Here is a 19026-nt window from a genome sequence, read left to right on the forward strand (position 1 = left end):
GGGAATAGCTTTGTAAGCCTTTGGAATGTGTATATACATGGTCAACTGTGTTGACTCCTCTGGTGGGTTAGGAGTAATTGTGGTGGAATTTGGGATTTTTTTTTTTCCCAGATTTGATGGGTTGAAACACCCTCCGGGTGTGTCGTCTGCTGTATGCTAATAGCATAGTTTAGCATTAGCATCCGGGGGTATGTAGACTGCAATAACCACAATAGATGTAAACTCCCAAGGCAAGTAAAAAGGCCTTCACCTAATCATCAGTTACTCCAGACTGGTTGAGCAGGAACTCCCTATCAAGTTAGTGTCTGTACAACAGTGGTTCCCAACCTTTTTCAGTTACTGTACCACTGAATGAAATTTGTAGTACCCCCTCATGTTAACTTCACTAGTACGCCAATGGCATTATGAGTATTTTCCCCCTGTGGAGAGGCCAAGTACCCCCGGGGTCCTAGTACCCTTGGTTGGGAACCACTTCTGTACACCATGATTTGTTTACATGAATGGATAGCACACCTTCTCTGGTCTTGCCGGACTCCCCGGCCATCCGATCTGCCCTGAAGACATCACACCCGTCTATCTCAATTGCGTTGTCGGGTAGTTAACACTAAAACAGCCACGTCTTTTAGACCCCCAGTATCAGCCAGAACCGAACGCTGTTTGGCGTCTTTAGCATACGCATTGTCCCTATTAGCATACACATTGTCCTCCGCAGCATCACCATCCAGTCAGAGCATCAGTTCATCTACTGGGTCATTAACTATATAGAATAGTCTGAAAAATAATAAATTAATGAATTAGGAAAAAACAAGAATGTGTTTGAATTGAAGGTGTTATCATACAATAAAAAATATTAAAGGCTATTGCTATTTTTGATCCTGGGGACTTTTTTGGGATTATCTAGCCTATTCCTGTACTGTGGAGACTTAATTTGGGGGAATTAACAATAATATGGGAATATCATAAAAACTACCTGATAACAACGTGTTACTGTATTCCCGTGGATGTTGTCATTAATAAGAAACCAGAAAAAAGTATATTGTCATTTTACTTTTATTTGTTTTTATAATTTCTTTACTCAAAATCTTAGCGACTAAGCGGCCACGACTGTTTAGGTTAAAAGTGTCTGTTTTGGTGTTGTCTAGTGATAGGAAGTTGGAAACGTCCTAGCTCTTTTAAAGCGATAATGATTGGTGAGTAACAAATACACTGTTTTTTTTTTGAGTGTTCTCCCTGTCAAAATAAAGGTTGAATAAATGTTATTCAAATTTAGTTGTTTTTAATTTGTAGATAATGTAAAATTAATGGTGTTTACATTTAACTATGAACACCACACACTACAGGCAGTTAAAGCACCCAATTTGGCTCATGCAATGCTCGGAGCATACTGGTATGTGACAGGAGGAGCAAACATTTGCAACCGTCCTGTCTCTGTTTTTTGACAGCAAAGGCTACACCTTTTTCAAGTAGATTTTCCAGCCGATCGTTGGACGTTAGCATTCATATTTGTTTAAGATGTACCGCCGCCGGGATGCCAAACCTTTTTGCGACCAAAGTTTGTAAATATATATTTTTTTGTTATAGGCATATTATATATGTGCAGAAAGCTTAGAATCTCGTTAATCTAACTGCAGTATACAATTAGATTAACTCCTATGCAAGTGTTTGAGTGTAGTCAACATCCACACAACACTTTTTCTAAGGCACCAGGGTCGCTAGTTTCGGGTCTGATGTTGCATTTTGTACTTACAATGAGCCATCTTCTTCTGATTTCGAATCTTTATGGTCCCAGAGATATAGTAAAGCATCGTTTTGTTTGATAAAATCAGTTTTTGTAATCGAAAACGATACATGTTCTTCACAGCGTTGTAGAACGAAATCCAACTCAGAGCAAAACTATTCATGTTATTCAAAACCTTACTAGGTTTCAACACAGCAATAATTGGCATTTCTGAAAAGAAAAGTCTCTAGCATTTAACCATAGTTTATCCTTCTGCGTTGCCTATATGCTTTGCACCACGTAAGCAAAGACATGCAGTCTGGCACCGATTATGCACGAGCTGTTGTCTCTGGTAGCATGTATCTTCCTCAATGGATTTGAAACAAGATAAGTTGAGAGCACATGAGGCACACTTTACGGCAATTGTTGAATGATCACCGTTAGATGCACACACAGTACACACCAACAGTGTGCACCACCCCAACAGATTCTTCAACTAAACTTGATTATTGCGCTAGACACATAGCTGTCACTGCTCACTAAACTATACTCTGCATTTAAAGTTTAAATGGCTACTCCTAAGTGGAAGAGCAACATAGGAGACCAATTTGGACTCGATTTTTGGAAGAAATCATGGACTGTGAGTCAATCTGCTTGGTGATTACAATAAGATAGATTTCCCAATACATAAAATATATTAGCATTAGAATATTAGTCTATGTTAGGCTATGTCATATAGTTTCTGAGCGTCTTACTGCCAATTGGGTCACATCATTATAGTAGATTTCAGTTCATAATATCCTTACAGTGGGGAGAACAAGTATTTGATACACTGCCGATTTTTCAGGTTTTCCTACTTACAAAGCATGTAGAAGTCTGTAATTTTATCATAGGTACTCTTCAACTGTGAGTGACGGAATCTAAAAAAAAAATCCAGAAAATCACATTGTATGACTTTTAAGTATTTAATTAGCATTGTATTGCATGACACAAGTATTTGATCACCTACCAACCAGTAAGAATTCCGGCTCTCACAAACCTGTTAGTTTTTCTTTAAGAAGCCCTCCTGTTTGAACTTGTTACCTGTATAAAAGACACCTACCCACACACTCAATCAAACAGACTCCAACCTCCACAATGGCCAAGACCAGAGAGCTGTGTAAGGACATCAGGTATAAAATTGTAGACTTGCCCAAGGCTGGAATGGGCTACAGGACAATAGGCAAGCAGCTTGGTGAGAAGGCAACAACTGTTGGGGCAATTATTAGAAAATGGATGAAGTTCAAGATGACGGTCAATCTCCTTCGGTCTGGGGCTCCATGCAATATCTCACCTCATGGGGCATCAATGATCATGAAGAAGGTGAGGGATCAGCCCAGAACTACACGGCAGGACCTGGTCAATGACCTGAAGAGAGCTGGGACCACAGTCTCAAAGAAAACCATTAGTAACACATTACGCCATCATGGATTAAAATCCTGCAGCGCCAGTGCATGTCCAGGCCCGTCTGAAGTTTGCCAGTGACCATCTGGATGATCCAGAGGAGGAATGGGAGAAGGTCATGTGATCTGATGAGACAAAAATAGAGCTTTTTCGTCTAAACTCCACTCGCTGTGTTTGGAGGAAGAAGAAGGATGAGTACAACCCCAAGAACACCATCCCAACCGTGAAGCATGGAGGTGGAAACATCATTCTTTGGGGATGGTTTTCTGCAAAGGGGACAGGACGACTGCACCGTATTGAGGGGAGGATAGATGGGGCCATGTATCGCGAGATCTTGGCCAACAACCTCCTTCCCTCAGTAAGAGCATTGAAGATGGGTCGTGGCTGGGTCTTCCAACATGACAACGACCCGAAACACACAGCCAGGGCAACTAAGGAGTGGCTCCGTAAGAAGCATCTCAAGGTCCTGGAGTGGCTTAGCCAGTCTCCAGACCTGAACCCAATAGAAAATCTTTGGAGGCAGCTGAAAGTCTGTATTGCCCAGCGACAGTTCCAAAACCTGAAGGATCTGGAGAAGGTCTGTATGGAGGAGTGGGCCAAAACCCCTGCTGCAATGTGTGCAAACCTGGTCAAGAACTACAGGAAACGTATGATCTCTGTAATTGCAAAGGTTTCTGTACCAAATATTAAGTTCTACTTTTCTGGTGTATCAAATACTTATACTTTCCTGCATTAATTAATAATTCTACAAACAGTGTCTCCTTTCAAATGGAACCAAAAATAGGTTTCTACTATATTAAGGTCATGAGCTACAAGCATTTAGATTTGGGTACATCATTTTAGGCGGTAATTGACTTTTTTGCCTGTTGACTAACAGGGTAATAGTGCCAACATATCAGTCCATCTTCTAGTTATGGCATCAGCTTACGGAATAAATGTAAAGAAATCTTCAGCTGTGACATTTCTGCCACTTTTGCACCAATGCCACACAAGCTCGTTGATTACAAGTGCCTCTTGACCTACATGTCATTGCTGTCCAGTTGCCTGCTAAGATATACCTCACCTTTGAGATGGTAGCTGGTTCCTGCATCACAGTTCCACACGATCTTTATTCCATATGTCAGGCAAGGATGCAATGTACTCTCGGAATCTGCACTTGCCTCTGAAGCCAACAAGCTGCCCATCCAAACATGTCTGTGCCTGGAATAAAGTATTTTGAGAGCTGGGTTACACACTTGGTCCATATATCTCTGAAAGGGGCAAGCATGTTGTTTGCCATTTGCTCTCCCCTGGTTGCTTTGTTGTCGAACTTCATGTATCTCAATATGTGCTGGAATTTTGCTCTGGTCATAGTTGCAGTGAACACAGGTTTACAGCCAATTTCTGACCAGAGGGAATCTACAGGCTCATGGGTATCTTTAGACACCCCTGCTATGATCAAAAGGCCAATGACTGCTTTTATTTCTGTGTCATCCACTGCTTTCCAGGGATCACTAATGTTGGTGGGATGACTCTCATTCCATTCCCTGATTCTTCATTTAGCTTTGCGATTAGTTTCACGCTCTATAACATCAATCATCTCTGGGTTCAGGAAAAAAGAGATTCTTCCTCTATTTTGCACTCTGCTGCCTTTGTTATTCCTGGTTGATTTGCGATGTCAGCTGCATGTCTTCACCCAGTTGGTAGATTATTTTTTTCCTACACTGTCCCATATTTACCACAATATGGTCTGTCATTGGCATTCTCTCAAGCTCCAGCTGCTTCGTTACACTCTGTGCCTTGTTTTTGCCCAGGTGCATTGCTTAGAGCTCTACCCTTACCCATAGCCTTTCCCCTTTCTTGTCTTAAAACCTCAGCAACGCCAAATCTGACCAGTCTTGGTCTGCTTGCCATTGTTGCGAAAAAAAACTAACTAATTTAAATTATGACCTATGGGAAATATGAATTCAATAAATCGTTTTATTTCTTAAAACTGCATTGGCGGAATTGCTTTTGACCCCAATACATTAATATTTTTATAAAGCACTAATTAAAACAATGATTTGAAGTCATTAGGAACAAATTGATTGACAAAGTCATGAAAAATGCATGTCACATTTGTAGCTGCACGGTGCTGTGCTGTGAACACAGGTCCCATTAGAGGACGTCGAGCCCTCATGCCCCCCGTCATGGAGTAAGTAAATTCGGTCAAGAAAATGCACTCTATTAGGCAGCTGGAGGTCATTTTGTTGGGCTCTGGCAGTACTCCTCCTGTTCCTCCTCATACAAAGGAGCAGATACCAGTCCTGCTGCTGGGTTGATACCAAATCAACACGTCTAATACTGTGGTGCAACCGTACTATTCCAAACTACTGTTCACATGATCACAGGTTTTCCTATTGTGGGTGGTACGATTTTGTTGAACCCAAAATGTCAGCCTTTATTCATCAACAAACTCCTGTTATATTGAGCGTAGCCGTTTCAATGGTATTCATTATTCACCCTTACCATTACTTCGAATGCAGGTGGCCTTTGAAGGCTGTTGGCCGAGAACCCCACAAAAGTCTGTATTTTTAAAATCAAACATGTCATATTACATTTTGCCCAGCAGATGTCCCAGCAGTGCACTCTGTTGGAAAGCTTCGAGCAATGAAGCGGTTTCTCTTAATGAGCCTAAATCATTCCAGAAGCCTCGGTTTCCCATCCCCACTCTCTGTCCTACACATGCACAAACAAAATGAACTGTTTCTTTATTGCAGATGTCACTGAGGATTATAACAAGATTAAGGAGCTGATGGGTTGCTCTAGTACAATACCAGTGACTACAATTTTGTATCCTCACACTGAATTGCAGTGTCAGACTGTATGTCAGACAAATGTGCAGGTATGTTTGTCGGGAGATGATTAACATTTACATATGAATCATAGAAATTCAGGCTAAGAGTATTTCATCCCATGTTCCAGACTTGCCTTGAAATAGCTTTTCTCTTACAGGAGCCAAGAATTATAACTAGTCAACATATCCGCCGGCCTACTTATAGGTAACTACTGATCACGTAACCTGCTTTGCAGCATTGTCATACTAACCACAAATAATTTATAAAAAAAATGTGTTGAGTATATTTTTATTTAAAAAAGTTTACAACTGTCATAATTGCCCTACATCTGCCTTGCAGGCTCCAGTTCCCTGAGGCAGGTCTTTTCCAGTGTGGTTTAACTGGACTGGTGTTTGAGATGGCTGGCAAGGGAAATGTTTGTGTCAAAATGAGTCAATGGGACACCAGTGTCCTGGGCTCCATGACTCCAGCAGGACCCTTATTCAGCATCAGCTGCCCTGCAGTCCTTCAACTGCATCTTCCACACTGTATGTGTAATGGTAGGTGATGCATCAGTTCATTTTATTGACTGTTGTTATTTCTTAAATATTATTTTATTGATATAGCAAATTACTGACACTACCAAAAATGTATGCATTCAATAGTACAACCCTGTTTCCAAAACAGTTGGGACACTATGTAAAGTGCAAATAAAACCAGAATGCAATGATTTGCAAATAATTTATCCATATTTTTTATTGAAAATAGTACAATGAGAACATATCAAATGGTGAAACTGAGACATTTGATAGTTTTTGGAAAAATACTTTCCAATTTTGAATTTGAAACCAGCAACACGTTTCAAAAAAGTTGACCTGGGCAACAAAAGACTGGAAAAGTTGTGTAATGCTGAAAAACTGAACCTAGTGGAATATCAAACAACTAATTATGTTAATTCCTAACAAATCAGTAACATGATTGGGTACTAAAAGACCATTCTAAAGGGGATGGGTCTGTCAGAAGTGAAGATGTGTAGGGGTTAAATAGGGTCCCCAATTGGAGGCAATAACTAACACCTGCCTCCAATTGGGGAAACCTGTCCTGTCCTGGCTATGCCCCGAGCCCAGCGCAGAGATGGCTAGGGGCACAGCCAGGACGTGACAGTACCCCCCCCCAAAGGCGCGGGCTCCCGACCGCAAGACCGGGACGACCACACCCGGACCGGCGGAGGCTCAGCGCCTGGAGCCGCCGGCACAGGCCGGGGAGGCGTAGCCGCAGGGACAGGCCGGGGAGGCAGAGGGTCAGGAGACGGGAGAGCCGGCGGAGGGACAGGAGCCGGCAGGAGAGCCGGCGGCGGGTCGACAACCGGCGGAGGAGCAGGAGCCGGGGGAGCCGGCAGAGCCGGCGGAGGGTCGACAGCCGGCGGATGAGCAGGAGCCGGGGAAACCGGCGGAGGGTCAGGAGCCGGCGGAAGGAGCCGGCGGGGGAATAGGAGCCGGCGGAGGAGCAGGAGCCGGGGGAGGCGGCGGAGGGTCTGGAGCCGGCGGAAGAGCCGGCGGAGGAGTAGGAGATGGGGAAACCGGCGGAGGGTCTGGAGCCGTCGGAAGAGCCGGCGGAGGAGTAGGAGCCGGCGGAGGAGCAGGAGACGGGGGAGCCGGCGGGGGAATAGGAGCCGGTGGAGGAGCAGGAGCCAGGGGAGCCGGCGGAGGGTCCGGAGCCGGCAGAAGAGCCGGCGGAGGAGTAGGAGCCGGGGGAGCCGGTGGAGGAATAGGAGCCGGCAGAGGAATAGGAGACGGGGGAGCCGGCGGAGGAATAGGAGCCGGCGGCAGGTCGGCAGCCGGCGGAGGAGCAGGAGCCGGGGGAGCCGGCGGAGGAGCAGGAGACGGGGGAGCCGGCGGGGGAATAGGAGCCGGTGGATTAGCAGGACCCAGGGGAGCCCGCAGCGCTGGCTGCGGCTCCCAGGCAGCGGGGGGTGCTGGCGGCGCTGGCTGCGGCTCCCGGGCAGCGGGGGGCGCAGGCTGCGGCTTCCGGGCAGCGGGGGGCGCTGGCTGCGGCTCCCGGGCAGCGGGGGGCGCAGGCTGCGGCTTCCGGGCAGCGGGGGGCGCAGGCTGCGGCTTCCGGGCAGCGGGGGGCGCTGGCTGCGGCTTCCGGGCAGCGGGGGGCGCTGGCTGCGGCTCCCGGGCAGCGTGGGGCGCTGGCGGCGCTGGCTGCGGCTCCCGGGCAGCGGGGGACGCTGGCTGCGAGAACCGGTACGGCGGGTCCCGATAGCCCCACCAGTCCTCACATCTCCCTACATCAGGGAAAGCCCTCATAGGCCCCACCGGCGTTGTTGCCCGACGCCTAGGAGCTGGCACCGGGCAGGGCTGGGGCACCTGGACTACCCCACACGTGAGCACGGGTGGCACGGCCGCGTCCTTCCACTCCGCCTGCCCCCACAGCACCCCCCCAAGAATTTCTTGGGGCGGACACACAGAGGTTTGCTTCCGTCGCCTCTGTCGACCTCTCCTTTTGGGTGGACGCTGTGTTGGCCCGGTGTGCCGCAGGGGACGGTAGGGGTTCTCCTCCTCCTCAGTGTCGCTGTCAGGCCAACCGAGGAGTTCCCCTACCGTCCATTTCTGCCGTGTCCCTTTGTGGTGGTTCATTCTGTCACGGTCGTGGGGTGAGAAGGACACAGGCGCAGAGTAGAGTTGGTGAAGATAATCCATGTTTAATGCAAAATAAAGAAAGACTCCAACAAAACAAAAGGCAGCAACCAGTGACGTGGGTATTCCTTACACAGGATAAACAAAACCAAAATGAACCACGCCTTGGGGCCTACAAAATAAACTTAAATAGGGTCCCCAATTGGAGGCAATAACTAACACCTGCCTCCAATTGGGGAAACCAAAAAAAGGAGTAGTGGTGGCTAAAGGCCACCTCCTGTCCTGTCCTGGCTATGCCCCGAGCCCAGCGCAGAGATGGCTAGGGGCACAGCCAGGACGTGACATCTGTAAAACACTGTGGAGGAAGTGTGATTGTATGGCCATGCATGGCTTCCAAGGGCACTGAGTCACTAGTGTTCATTGATGATGTGACAGAGCAGCCAGATGAATTCTGAAGTGTGTTGGGATATATTGTCTGCTCAGATTCAGCCAAATTCAGCAAAGCTCATTGGATGCTGCTTCACTTTACAGATGGACAATGAACCAAAGCATTCTGCTAAAGGTTTTTTATACACAGGAGTTTTTAAGGCAAAGAAGTGGAATATTCTGCAATGGCCGAGTCAATCAATCACCTGATCTCAAACCGATCGAGCATGCATTTCAGTTGCTGAAGACAAAACCTAAGGCAGAAAGATCCACGAACAAACAACAGCGGAAGACTGCTGCAGTAAAGGCAGTCACAAAGGAGGAAACCCAGCATTTGTTGATGTCCATGTGTTCCAGGCATCAAGCAGTCATTGCCGGCAAAGGATTCTCGACAAAGTATTAAAAATTAAAATGTTATTTGTTGTGGTAATTTGTCAAATTACATTTGAGTCGCTGAAATAAGGAGACTGTATGAAAATGGCTGCAATTCCTAAACGTTTCATACAATGTTTTGTTCAAGCCCTTGAATTAAAGCTGAAAGTCTCGGTTGTTTCATTTCAGATCCATTGTGGTGGCGTACAGAGCCAAAATTATGAAAATTGTGTCAGTGTCCAAATAATTCCAGACCTATTTATTTAAACAAGATACTGAACTGCAGCTACCTTCTGGGCATGAGCACATTCAGGATGGGCCGAGGTGAAGTAGAAAACTGTCCTGTGGTCCGACTAATCAAAATGTGAATATTTTTGGGGGAAATCATGGACGCTGCGTCCTTTGGACTAAAGAGGAGAGGGAACATCCAACTTATCACCGCACAGTTCAAAAGCCAGCATCTGTGATGGTATCGGGGTACATTAGTGCACATGGCATGGGTGACTTGCACATCTGTGAAGGCACCATTAATGCTGAACAATATATACAGGTTTTGGAGCAACATATGCTGCCCACCCAGACAACATGTTTTTCAGGGAAGGCCTTGCTTATTTCAGTAAGAAAATGCCCAACCACATTCTGCACGGATCACAACAGCATGGCTCCGTAGTTAAAGAGTCCGGGTGCTGAACTGGCCTGCCTCTCCCCTCTTGAAAACATTTAGCACATTATCAAACTAAAAATACAACAAAGGAGACCATAAACTGTATTTTATTTAAAAACAATAAAATTTCTCAATATTAACATTTGAGATTTTGTCTTTGTTCTACTTTCAGTATATGGATAAATTATTTGCACATCATTGCATTCTGATTGCATTTTACGCAGCAACCTTTTTGAAAAGGGGGTTGTAATATATGATTTCAAGATTTTACATTTATTTACAGTAAAACTAAAATCACTAAGTCTCTTTTTCTTATTCTGCAGATGAAGAAGTCTTATCAGTGGCTCATTTTACTGGTGGCACAATGGAGATTGTGAAGCCCCTCAAGACAACTGCCTCCCACGTGGTTGTAAACATCCCAAACCCTTCCCTGGTTGGCCTCATCAGATGTGGTTTGTCTATACTGCCTGTCCAAAGCCAGGTGCTGCTGTTCCTCTGTCCACAAGGGAACACAAACCAAAAGGGGATACTGAATGTTTTTTTGTTGCCGAAGAATGTGCCGACCTATGAGGTATTATTCTATATTTGAAAGGAATTCATTAGTTTATTTCAAAGGTAAATGCATATTACTAAGCATTTATTAATTAACTGGCACACTGCCTTTTTGAACTCTTACAGAAACATTTATTAATTTACCTCTCTGTTGTGATGATTTTGGAGTTTCTGCAGTATTTGCATGTCCTAAAAAGCAAGTAAACATTTTGTGTAAACCAGTAATGCAGAGGTTTACAAGGATGAGTCTATGGGACACCAACCTCCTAGGTTACATGACACAAGCAGGACACCTACTCTCACTGTTCTGCAGCCTGGGGTGCAATTATAATCAGGCAAAAGAGGCAACTGCCTCAGGCCTCACCTTATTAGGGGCTTTGTACACTTGGTCTAATTAATAACTATTATAATAATTTTCAAAACAACATTTCTTCAATCGACACCTACAAATGCTCCGCTTGAGGTCCCTCCCAACAAAAACAATGAACCACAAACATAGGTTGCTCAGGTCCATCCTCTTCTGTGTGGCTTTAGTGCAGGTGGTTATGTGAATTATTCTCCAAAATTATTTTACCATGACACTTCAAATTGAGCTTGTATGCATTCAGTGACCTTTTATCGTCCTTGAAGTATACAACTTGATTGGAGTCCACCTGTGGCGGATTTACTTGATTAGACATGGATTAGTAATGCAGACACCTGTCTGTATAAGGTTCCACACTTCACAGTGCATGTCAGAGCAAAAACCAAGCCATCAATCAGGCCATTATGGCCTAGTAGCTAGATGGTAGCCTCTCCTGAGTAAAGGTGATATGGTATGCCGCCTGAAGGACTCTGAGAGCAAGAGTAAAAATATTATCTGGTATAATAAGACCAAAGTTCAACTCTTAGGCATCCATGGCAAGTTCTACGCTAATTCTTGGTTCATGCCCTCCCACTGTAAAGTGTGGTGGTGGAAGCATTTCTATGGAGATGCCTCTCTGCGGCAGGGACTGGGGGACCGGTGAAGAAGGAAGGAAGATTGAATAGAGCAAAATACAAGAAGTCATTGAAGAAATCCTGAACCCACAGGATCTCATACTGGTAAAGAACTATCTTTCAGCATGACAAATTAAAGCTGGAGGGGCTTTTTAATGGCTTTTAGTGGCCCAGCCAAAACTTATTGAACATCTGTGAAGAAACCTAAAGATTACAATTCACCACCGCTCACCATCCAATCTGACAAAGCTGGCGAGGATCTACAAGCAAGAATGTGAATAAATAGCACAAATCCAGGAGTAAAAAGCTGAAAGTCATACCCAAGAAGACTAAAAGCTGTGAACACTGACAACGGCACTTCTAGAAAGTACTGAATAAAGGGTCTGTTATGTACATGATAGTATATCTTTTTTTAATGTAATGGGAACAAATTTCCCCCCAAAAAAACATTGGGGTATTGCATGTGGATTGATGATAGATTGATCAACTATAAATTAAGATATAAAACAAAATGTGGAGACAAAAAGGCACTGTACTGTATATAGTGCTTTGCAAAAGTCTGGCAGTTGCGCTGCATGGCGCTGCGGGCCCTCTCCAGCACTCCACCTCGCTGGCGTACTAACTGCTAGCAGAAGATGATGGCAGCAGCGCAACCCACAGACACCAGCTCCTCATCAATGATTATGTTGGTTATTGAATTTCCTTATTGTGTCTTGTTTGTGTTGAGACTGTGTGGTGCCGACCATTGCTACGAACAGATAAAGTTCTGAAACGTTAATCTCCGTGTTCTTATCGTTTTGTTGTTTTAATTTTTGCCTCACTTTTACGTACACGCTACTCTCGCACCTCAGAATAATCCATCACTCCCAAGGCATTATTTGTAACTATTTTTTAATCCGGATTGTTTGCTTTCGGTTTCTTTTTGTTTTCCTTGCATCTTCCATATCGAGATGAGACAAATCAGATGCAAGGAGGGGGCTTGATCCCCAGGTTGTGCGTCGGAGCTCGAGCATAGACTCTGCGTCATGGTGAGACAGTTTACCATACTGATTACAGCATTTTCGGCGAGACATGGCAGCACGGTCGGCGGGGGAGAGCCCTTTTGAGCCAGCCGGTGCTGCTGTGCCTCCTTGTCGACTTAATGGTGTCTAGCCCCGCCCTGGTGAGAGAACTCCGGAGAGCCTCCCCTGATTCATATGACGGCAATCCGGAGGGTTGTCGTGGCTTTTTTCTGCATTGTGAGTTGTATTTTGGTGTAAGATTATGAGGACCGCTTTCCACTGCGGACTGAGGTTCTGATGGAGCTGGCGTGCATAAGCGAGTCTATTTTCTGCTGAGCAATTATTCCATGCCCATGCCCAAAGCAACATTGGAGTGGCTTAGGTACAAAAAGGCGAATGTCCTACAGCGGCCCAGTAAAAGTCTTGATTTCAATCCCATTGAGGATCTGTGGCACTTGGTCCACAAGCATGCTCCAAATAACTGGAACAACCTGGAGCAAATCTGCCAAGAAGAATGGCCAAAAACTCTCCCGACACTGTGTGCATATGTAGTTACAATCCCGTTTCCCCGTTTAGGCTAACTGGCTTTGGCAACATGTCAGTATCATAGGCTATAAAAAGAGCATCCCAGATAGAATGAGTCTTTCAGAAGTAAAGATGTGGGGGGATTTGCCACTCTGTTCGAATACTGCCGGGGCAAATAGTGCAACAATTTAAGAATAACGTTTCTCAATGTAAAATTGAAAATAGTTTGGGGATCTCACAATTTATGGTACAGAACAAAACTTCCAAAAACAATACAATTTCTCAGTTTCAACATTTAATATGTTGTCTTTTCACATCAATGCATTCCATTTTTTTTTAGCATTTTATGCATTTCTATTAGCATTTTTTTGGAAACGGGGTTGTACAACAAAATACTTTATATAATTAAATAATTAAATAACTTATTGCAGTAAAAGGTGGCTCTTCCAAAAATGTATGTTGGGATTGAATACCTGTAAAAGCAACATACTGACTTTTTTCTTACAAATATTGCCCATTTTAAAACCAATGCCACCTCATAATAATTACGTTTGAGTTTAAAAATAAAATATAAAACAGAACAAAATGTATATGCACCAATTTGTGAGTCAGTAATATGTATAAAATAATTACTCAGTGGTTTCATGTTTTGCCAAGGCACTATAAAGTTGCAGGACAAATTTATGATTCCCCAAAACTCATGCAACTATATTTTTCTTGAAGGTGGAACACCAACAGAAGGGGAGTACTTTCATTCAAACCAGTTCTGAATGCACTTTGAGTCCTGGAAGAAAATATGGTCTCTGTTGTGAGCTGGTGGACTATAACATACATCTAAAAGTAAGCATGGACATCACAGACACAACCATACCTTCTTATATTTGTGGTGATTTAGCTTACAGAATATTTGTTGGTATTAATTGGTCTGTAGAATTTAATAGGATTTTTGATATGCATGGGTTTAATATCGCTAAGTTACAACTACTGTATTTGTTTTAATCTGGGGCTGTCTAGGTTGGGCTAACATTCTCTTATGTTGTGTTTCAGAGCAGGACGTTTGATGGTGACTTCAGCCCAAACTTTCTACCCACATTTCAGGTGAATTTGGAATGTATTTCAGATGCCAAGAACATGAACCTGACCCTTTTAGACAGAGAGACTAATGACCAGAAAGTGTGGGAGTGTGTGGTACAAACCGGTTAGTAAAATGCCAGTTTGTTTACTTATGTTGCCCCTATATGTTGAAACTTGCATGATAAATGAATCTAATTAGATTTTCTTCTCAATTATTTTTTTTAATTACATCTAATTTTGTAATATGCAAATAGACAGTGGCACATTGTACCGTTTTCTGGTCTAGCCATCACGCCTGGAGGTAAAATCTTATACGATAAACTCTAGTTGTTGCTATTTACCCAAGTTTGCATTAGTTTGTTCCTGTACCTTCTACTTTTTTGGATACAAAGTCTTTATAAAATCAATTTAGTACATTATAATACATTTTAGATGTTTTGTTTCTCTTGTTTATTTCGTTGTCCTATTACACTGTTATTTACAAAATTGTTATGTTTATTAATATTCCTTTTTGAATAACTTTTTTTCATGTAGTAATCAGGGTTTGAGGGTTTATTTTATTAATTCATACATATTCAAAATAAATGCCATACATTTGATGCAAGCAGCACGTTTCAAAGAAATCTGGTGGAACATCTCACAACTAATTAGGTTAATTGGCAACAGGTCAGTAACATGTTTGGGTATAAAAATCATAGACACCTCGTCCTGTGGGTTGAAAAGGATATGGATCTTACGGCTTGTTATCACGGCACATTTCAAAAGCCAACATCCCTGATGGTAACATGGTATGGGTGACTTGCACATCTGTGAAGGTACCATTAATGCTGAACAATATATACAGGTTTTGGACCAACATATGCTGCCATCCAGACCATGTCTTTTTTAGGGAAGGCCTTTCTTGTATCAGCAAGACAATGCCAAATCACATTCTACACATATTACAACAGCATAGCTGTTAAACTGGCCTGCCTGTAGTCCAGATCTGTCAGCCATTGAAAACATTTGGCACAGAGGAGAGACCCCTGAACTGTTGAGCAGCTGAAATCCTATATCAAGCAAGAATGGGAAAACATCTCACTTTCAAAACTACAGCAGTTGGTCTTCTGATTTCCCAAACACTTAGTGTTGTTAATAGAGGCGATGCAACACCGTAATAAACATGCCCCGGTCACAATTTGTTTGAAACGTGTTGCTGGCATCATATTCAAAATGGGCACATGTTTCTTCCAAAAACAATAACCTTTCTCTAGTTCAACATTTGATATGTTATCTTTGTACTATTTTCTATTATATATATACGGAAAATTGATTGGCACATAAATGTATTCTGTTTTAATTTGCATTTTACGCATCATCCCAACTTCTTTGGAAAAGGGTTGCACTATTATTTTTTGTTTAAATTAGTATGGTAAAGTATGGCATGTTAAATGTGTATCTTATTGTAAGTTAAAAATTCTGAACAACAGAATCCCCCTGCAGAAGGTCATATGTATGAAGTTATATTACTACTTTTATTAAATAAATCACTATAGAAATGAAGGTTTTAGTCATTCTTTTATTTTGGTGTATTCTGACTACTCACTGTACACTGATGAGATACTTTGTTTTCTATGTTGTTTTCCAAATTCAACCAACCAATAAAGCAAGTAATTTCATGTTCCTGAATGGCTGCTATCAGATGTTATGTATGGGCTGCAGCACTTCAGTTGGATTACCCAAAGTAGATGGTTTATATATGGGTTGTAGCTGTTTACTGTCAACAACAGCTTTAACAATGTACTAAACACAACTAGCCCTGCCCCTTACCCATATCTAACCCTAAATCGAGCCCTGAACCTAAGCCCCTGTTCTAAACTTAACCTGCATAACTGCAACCTCAACAAGCAGGACCACACTTTCTTGCAATAAGGAGAGAGGGAAAAAGGTGTGGAGAGTTTAGTAAATATAACAAGGTTGACTTACTTTCCTCTGGGGGGCAGAGTTATACTAGGTTCAAATTCCTGGGTGTATAAGATACAGTAAATAAGTAAGTTATACTAGTCTAATTATTGCCCACTTCAGGTTGGTGGAGAGTGCCTGCCTCAAGTGGAGTGAAGAATGGAACGGGAGATTGACAGACGGATCGGTGCAGCTTCTGCAGTAATGCGGTCGATGTATCGGTCTGTCGTGGTGAAGAAAGAGCTGAGCCGCAAGGCGAAGCTCTCGATTTACCGGTCAATATACGTTCCTACTCTCACCTATGGTCATGAGCTTTGGGTCATGAGCTTTGGGTCATGACCGAAAGGACAAGATCCTGGATACAGGCGGCCGAAATGAGCTTTCTCCGCAGGGTGGCTGGGCGATCCCTTAGAGATGGAGGGGACTATGTCTCCCGGCTGGCCTGGGAACGCCTCAGTGTCACCCCGGAAGAGCTGGAGGAAGTGTCTAGGGAGAGAGAAGTCTGGGCATCTCTTCTTAGACTACTGCCCCCGCGACGCGGCCCCGGGTAAGCGGAAGAAAATGATGATGATGATACTTATTGTTTCATTTTCATTTTTGCCGGACAGCGTTAGCGGAGCCGGCCAGGAAGAGCGAATTTCTCTTACTGAGTGACTGACACAAAAGTTCACACTATCCAAAAGAAAAGTCTACCACATTTGGAGGATGCACAATTTTACAACACCCAAATGAAAAGTATATTAAGTTTGGATGATGCACAAGTGTTCACAATGCAAATGCAATGTGTATATATTTATTAATGTCATTATAACTTAATGATTTGATTTTGGTTTCTTTGTTTGCAAAATTCATAGTTTTCAGTCACCTGGTTGCTCTGACAGCCTGGCAGGGGAAAACATTGTTGAAACATGGGGGCTAACACTGGTAATTCTATGGAGCTACTTCACAATCCGGTGAAACTGTCTACTTTTACAGCCCATGAGTGTTTAGATCAACTCCCAAAACAAGAAAAACAAAGGTTTGCAAACTCACTGCAAGTCTTAGGCACTTGGTGACCCATATACAGCAGCCGCTGCGTTATTAACATCATTAAAAACTGTGAAAATTGAGGTGATCCTGGGGGATTTTTATATGTACCTTGTGGAGAATCCTTCCCCCGCCTTACACTGCTACCAAAATGAAAGCAGACAAAAGTACAGGCTGCTAGCTGTACATTCGATCAGGGTGGGCCAATAATGCAATTGCTTTTCTGTGATTACCCAGATATTGCCTTGTATATTTGTATTTTGCACCAACATTTTTGGTGATAAATAGTTGTGGAACCAAATATGTGTGTATAGTGGCTATATAGTGTCTTGAGCTGAAGGAACATTTTAGTTCCTTGAAAATGTTTTCCTGGGACTAAAAGTTCCAGGAGCTTTTGGTGAAATTGTGGCTTAACTGTGTTGACTTGATTGGCTTTGCTTCAACTTTTATCTTGTTACATTTATCTTATTACATCACACAATATGCACTCCATGAAAACAAAATGTAGCCACTTCCTTGTCCCTGCCTACCTACCACAACTATGCTTGTCATTCCACTGAACAAAGGTAACCGAAACTTTCAGGACGTCCACTGCCAACAGGGGTGGAGTACCCGGTGGCGGAATATGAACCTGTAAAAACCGGTTCCAGCTCAATGCACTCGGGCTCCATAAGAAAGGAATGTTTGATTATTACCTTGATCCACACGTCCTCCATATCCACAACGGTAACATGTGTTATACTGTGATGAGCACGTGTTCCCTTAATGTTTTTGAGCGTTGTATATGCTCACTTTTCAAAGAAGTTGGGACATGGGCAACAAAAGACTGGAAATAGTGTGTAATGCTAAAAAAACTAAACCTGGTGCAATATTACACATCTAATTAGATCAATTGGCAACAGGTCAGTAACATGGTATTAAAAGATCATTCCAGAGAGGATGGGTCAGTCAGAAGGGAGTATGGGGAGGGGTTCACCACTCTGTGAAAGAGTGCGTGGGCAAATAGTGCAACAATTTAATAATGTTTCTCAAGGTAAAATTGCGAATACAATATGTTGCTGCATCCACAAATGCAAGTTGAAACTCTACCATACAAAGAAGAAACCATATACAACTGTAAATAACCGGATCCAGAACGGCCACTGCCTTCTCTGGGCCTGAGCCCATTTTAGATGGACTGAGGGGGAGTGGAATACTGTCCTGTGGTCTGACTGTCACGGCTTCGGAAGGAAAAGGAGGAGAATGAGACAGAGGCAAGACTTCTTTGTGTTTTCTTTTAATAAATGTGAATAAACAAAGGCGAAGCGCAACAACGCTCTTTACAACAGCGAGACAATAACACACAAAGACAGGGGAAGCAGAGGGAACATATGTACTGGGGGGAATGATGAGGATGAGAACCAGGTTCACCGCAACCTCCACGGTCCACCGCAACCGGGTCGCCCCCCCCTTCAGAAGGGAGGTGATCGGGGCCGCAACCTGGCTAAAGCCCCGGATCAACCTCCGGTAGTAATTTGAGAAGCCTAAAAATCGTTGCACGTCCTTCACTGTGGTTGGGGTCGGCCAATTACGCACGGCGTCAATGTGATGCTCCTCCATAGCCACACCTGTGCTGGAAAAACAATACCCCAGGAAGGACACAGACGACTGCAAAAACAGACACTCCTCTGCTTTCACGTACAGGTCATGCTCCAGCAGTTTAACAAGCACCCTGCGTACCAACGAGACATGCTCAGCGCGGGTGGTAGTGTATATCAAGATGTCGATATACACCACCACGCCCTCACACAACAAGTCCCGGAACACATCGTTGACGAAGGATTGAAAGACTGATGGAGCATTCATCAAACCGTACGGCATAACTAAATAC

General features: G+C 43.6%; 2 protein-coding genes across 4 annotated transcripts in view; both read left to right on the plus strand.

Moving 5' to 3' along the window:
• Positions 1-15016, plus strand: part of LOC117595163 (nuclear GTPase SLIP-GC-like) — a 54460-nt gene extending 39444 nt beyond the window's left edge. For all 3 annotated transcript variants that reach the window (XM_034294991.1, XM_034294992.1, XM_034294993.1), the window contains 6 exons: positions 5899-6023; positions 6134-6180; positions 6316-6515; positions 10383-10630; positions 13839-13955; positions 14163-15016. In XM_034294991.1, the coding sequence (XP_034150882.1) occupies positions 5899-6023; positions 6134-6180; positions 6316-6515; positions 10383-10630; positions 13839-13955; positions 14163-14318 (893 nt within the window). In that variant the 3' untranslated portion in view covers positions 14319-15016. The remainder of the gene's footprint in view (positions 1-5898; positions 6024-6133; positions 6181-6315; positions 6516-10382; positions 10631-13838; positions 13956-14162) is intronic.
• The window catches only part of LOC117595221 (nuclear GTPase SLIP-GC-like), a 772829-nt gene that overhangs the window by 603886 nt on the left and 149917 nt on the right, over positions 1-19026 (plus strand). The window lies entirely within an intron of this gene.

This window comes from Esox lucius, chromosome 11 (genome assembly GCF_011004845.1).
Source record: "Esox lucius isolate fEsoLuc1 chromosome 11, fEsoLuc1.pri, whole genome shotgun sequence".
NCBI lineage: Eukaryota > Metazoa > Chordata > Actinopteri > Esociformes > Esocidae > Esox > Esox lucius.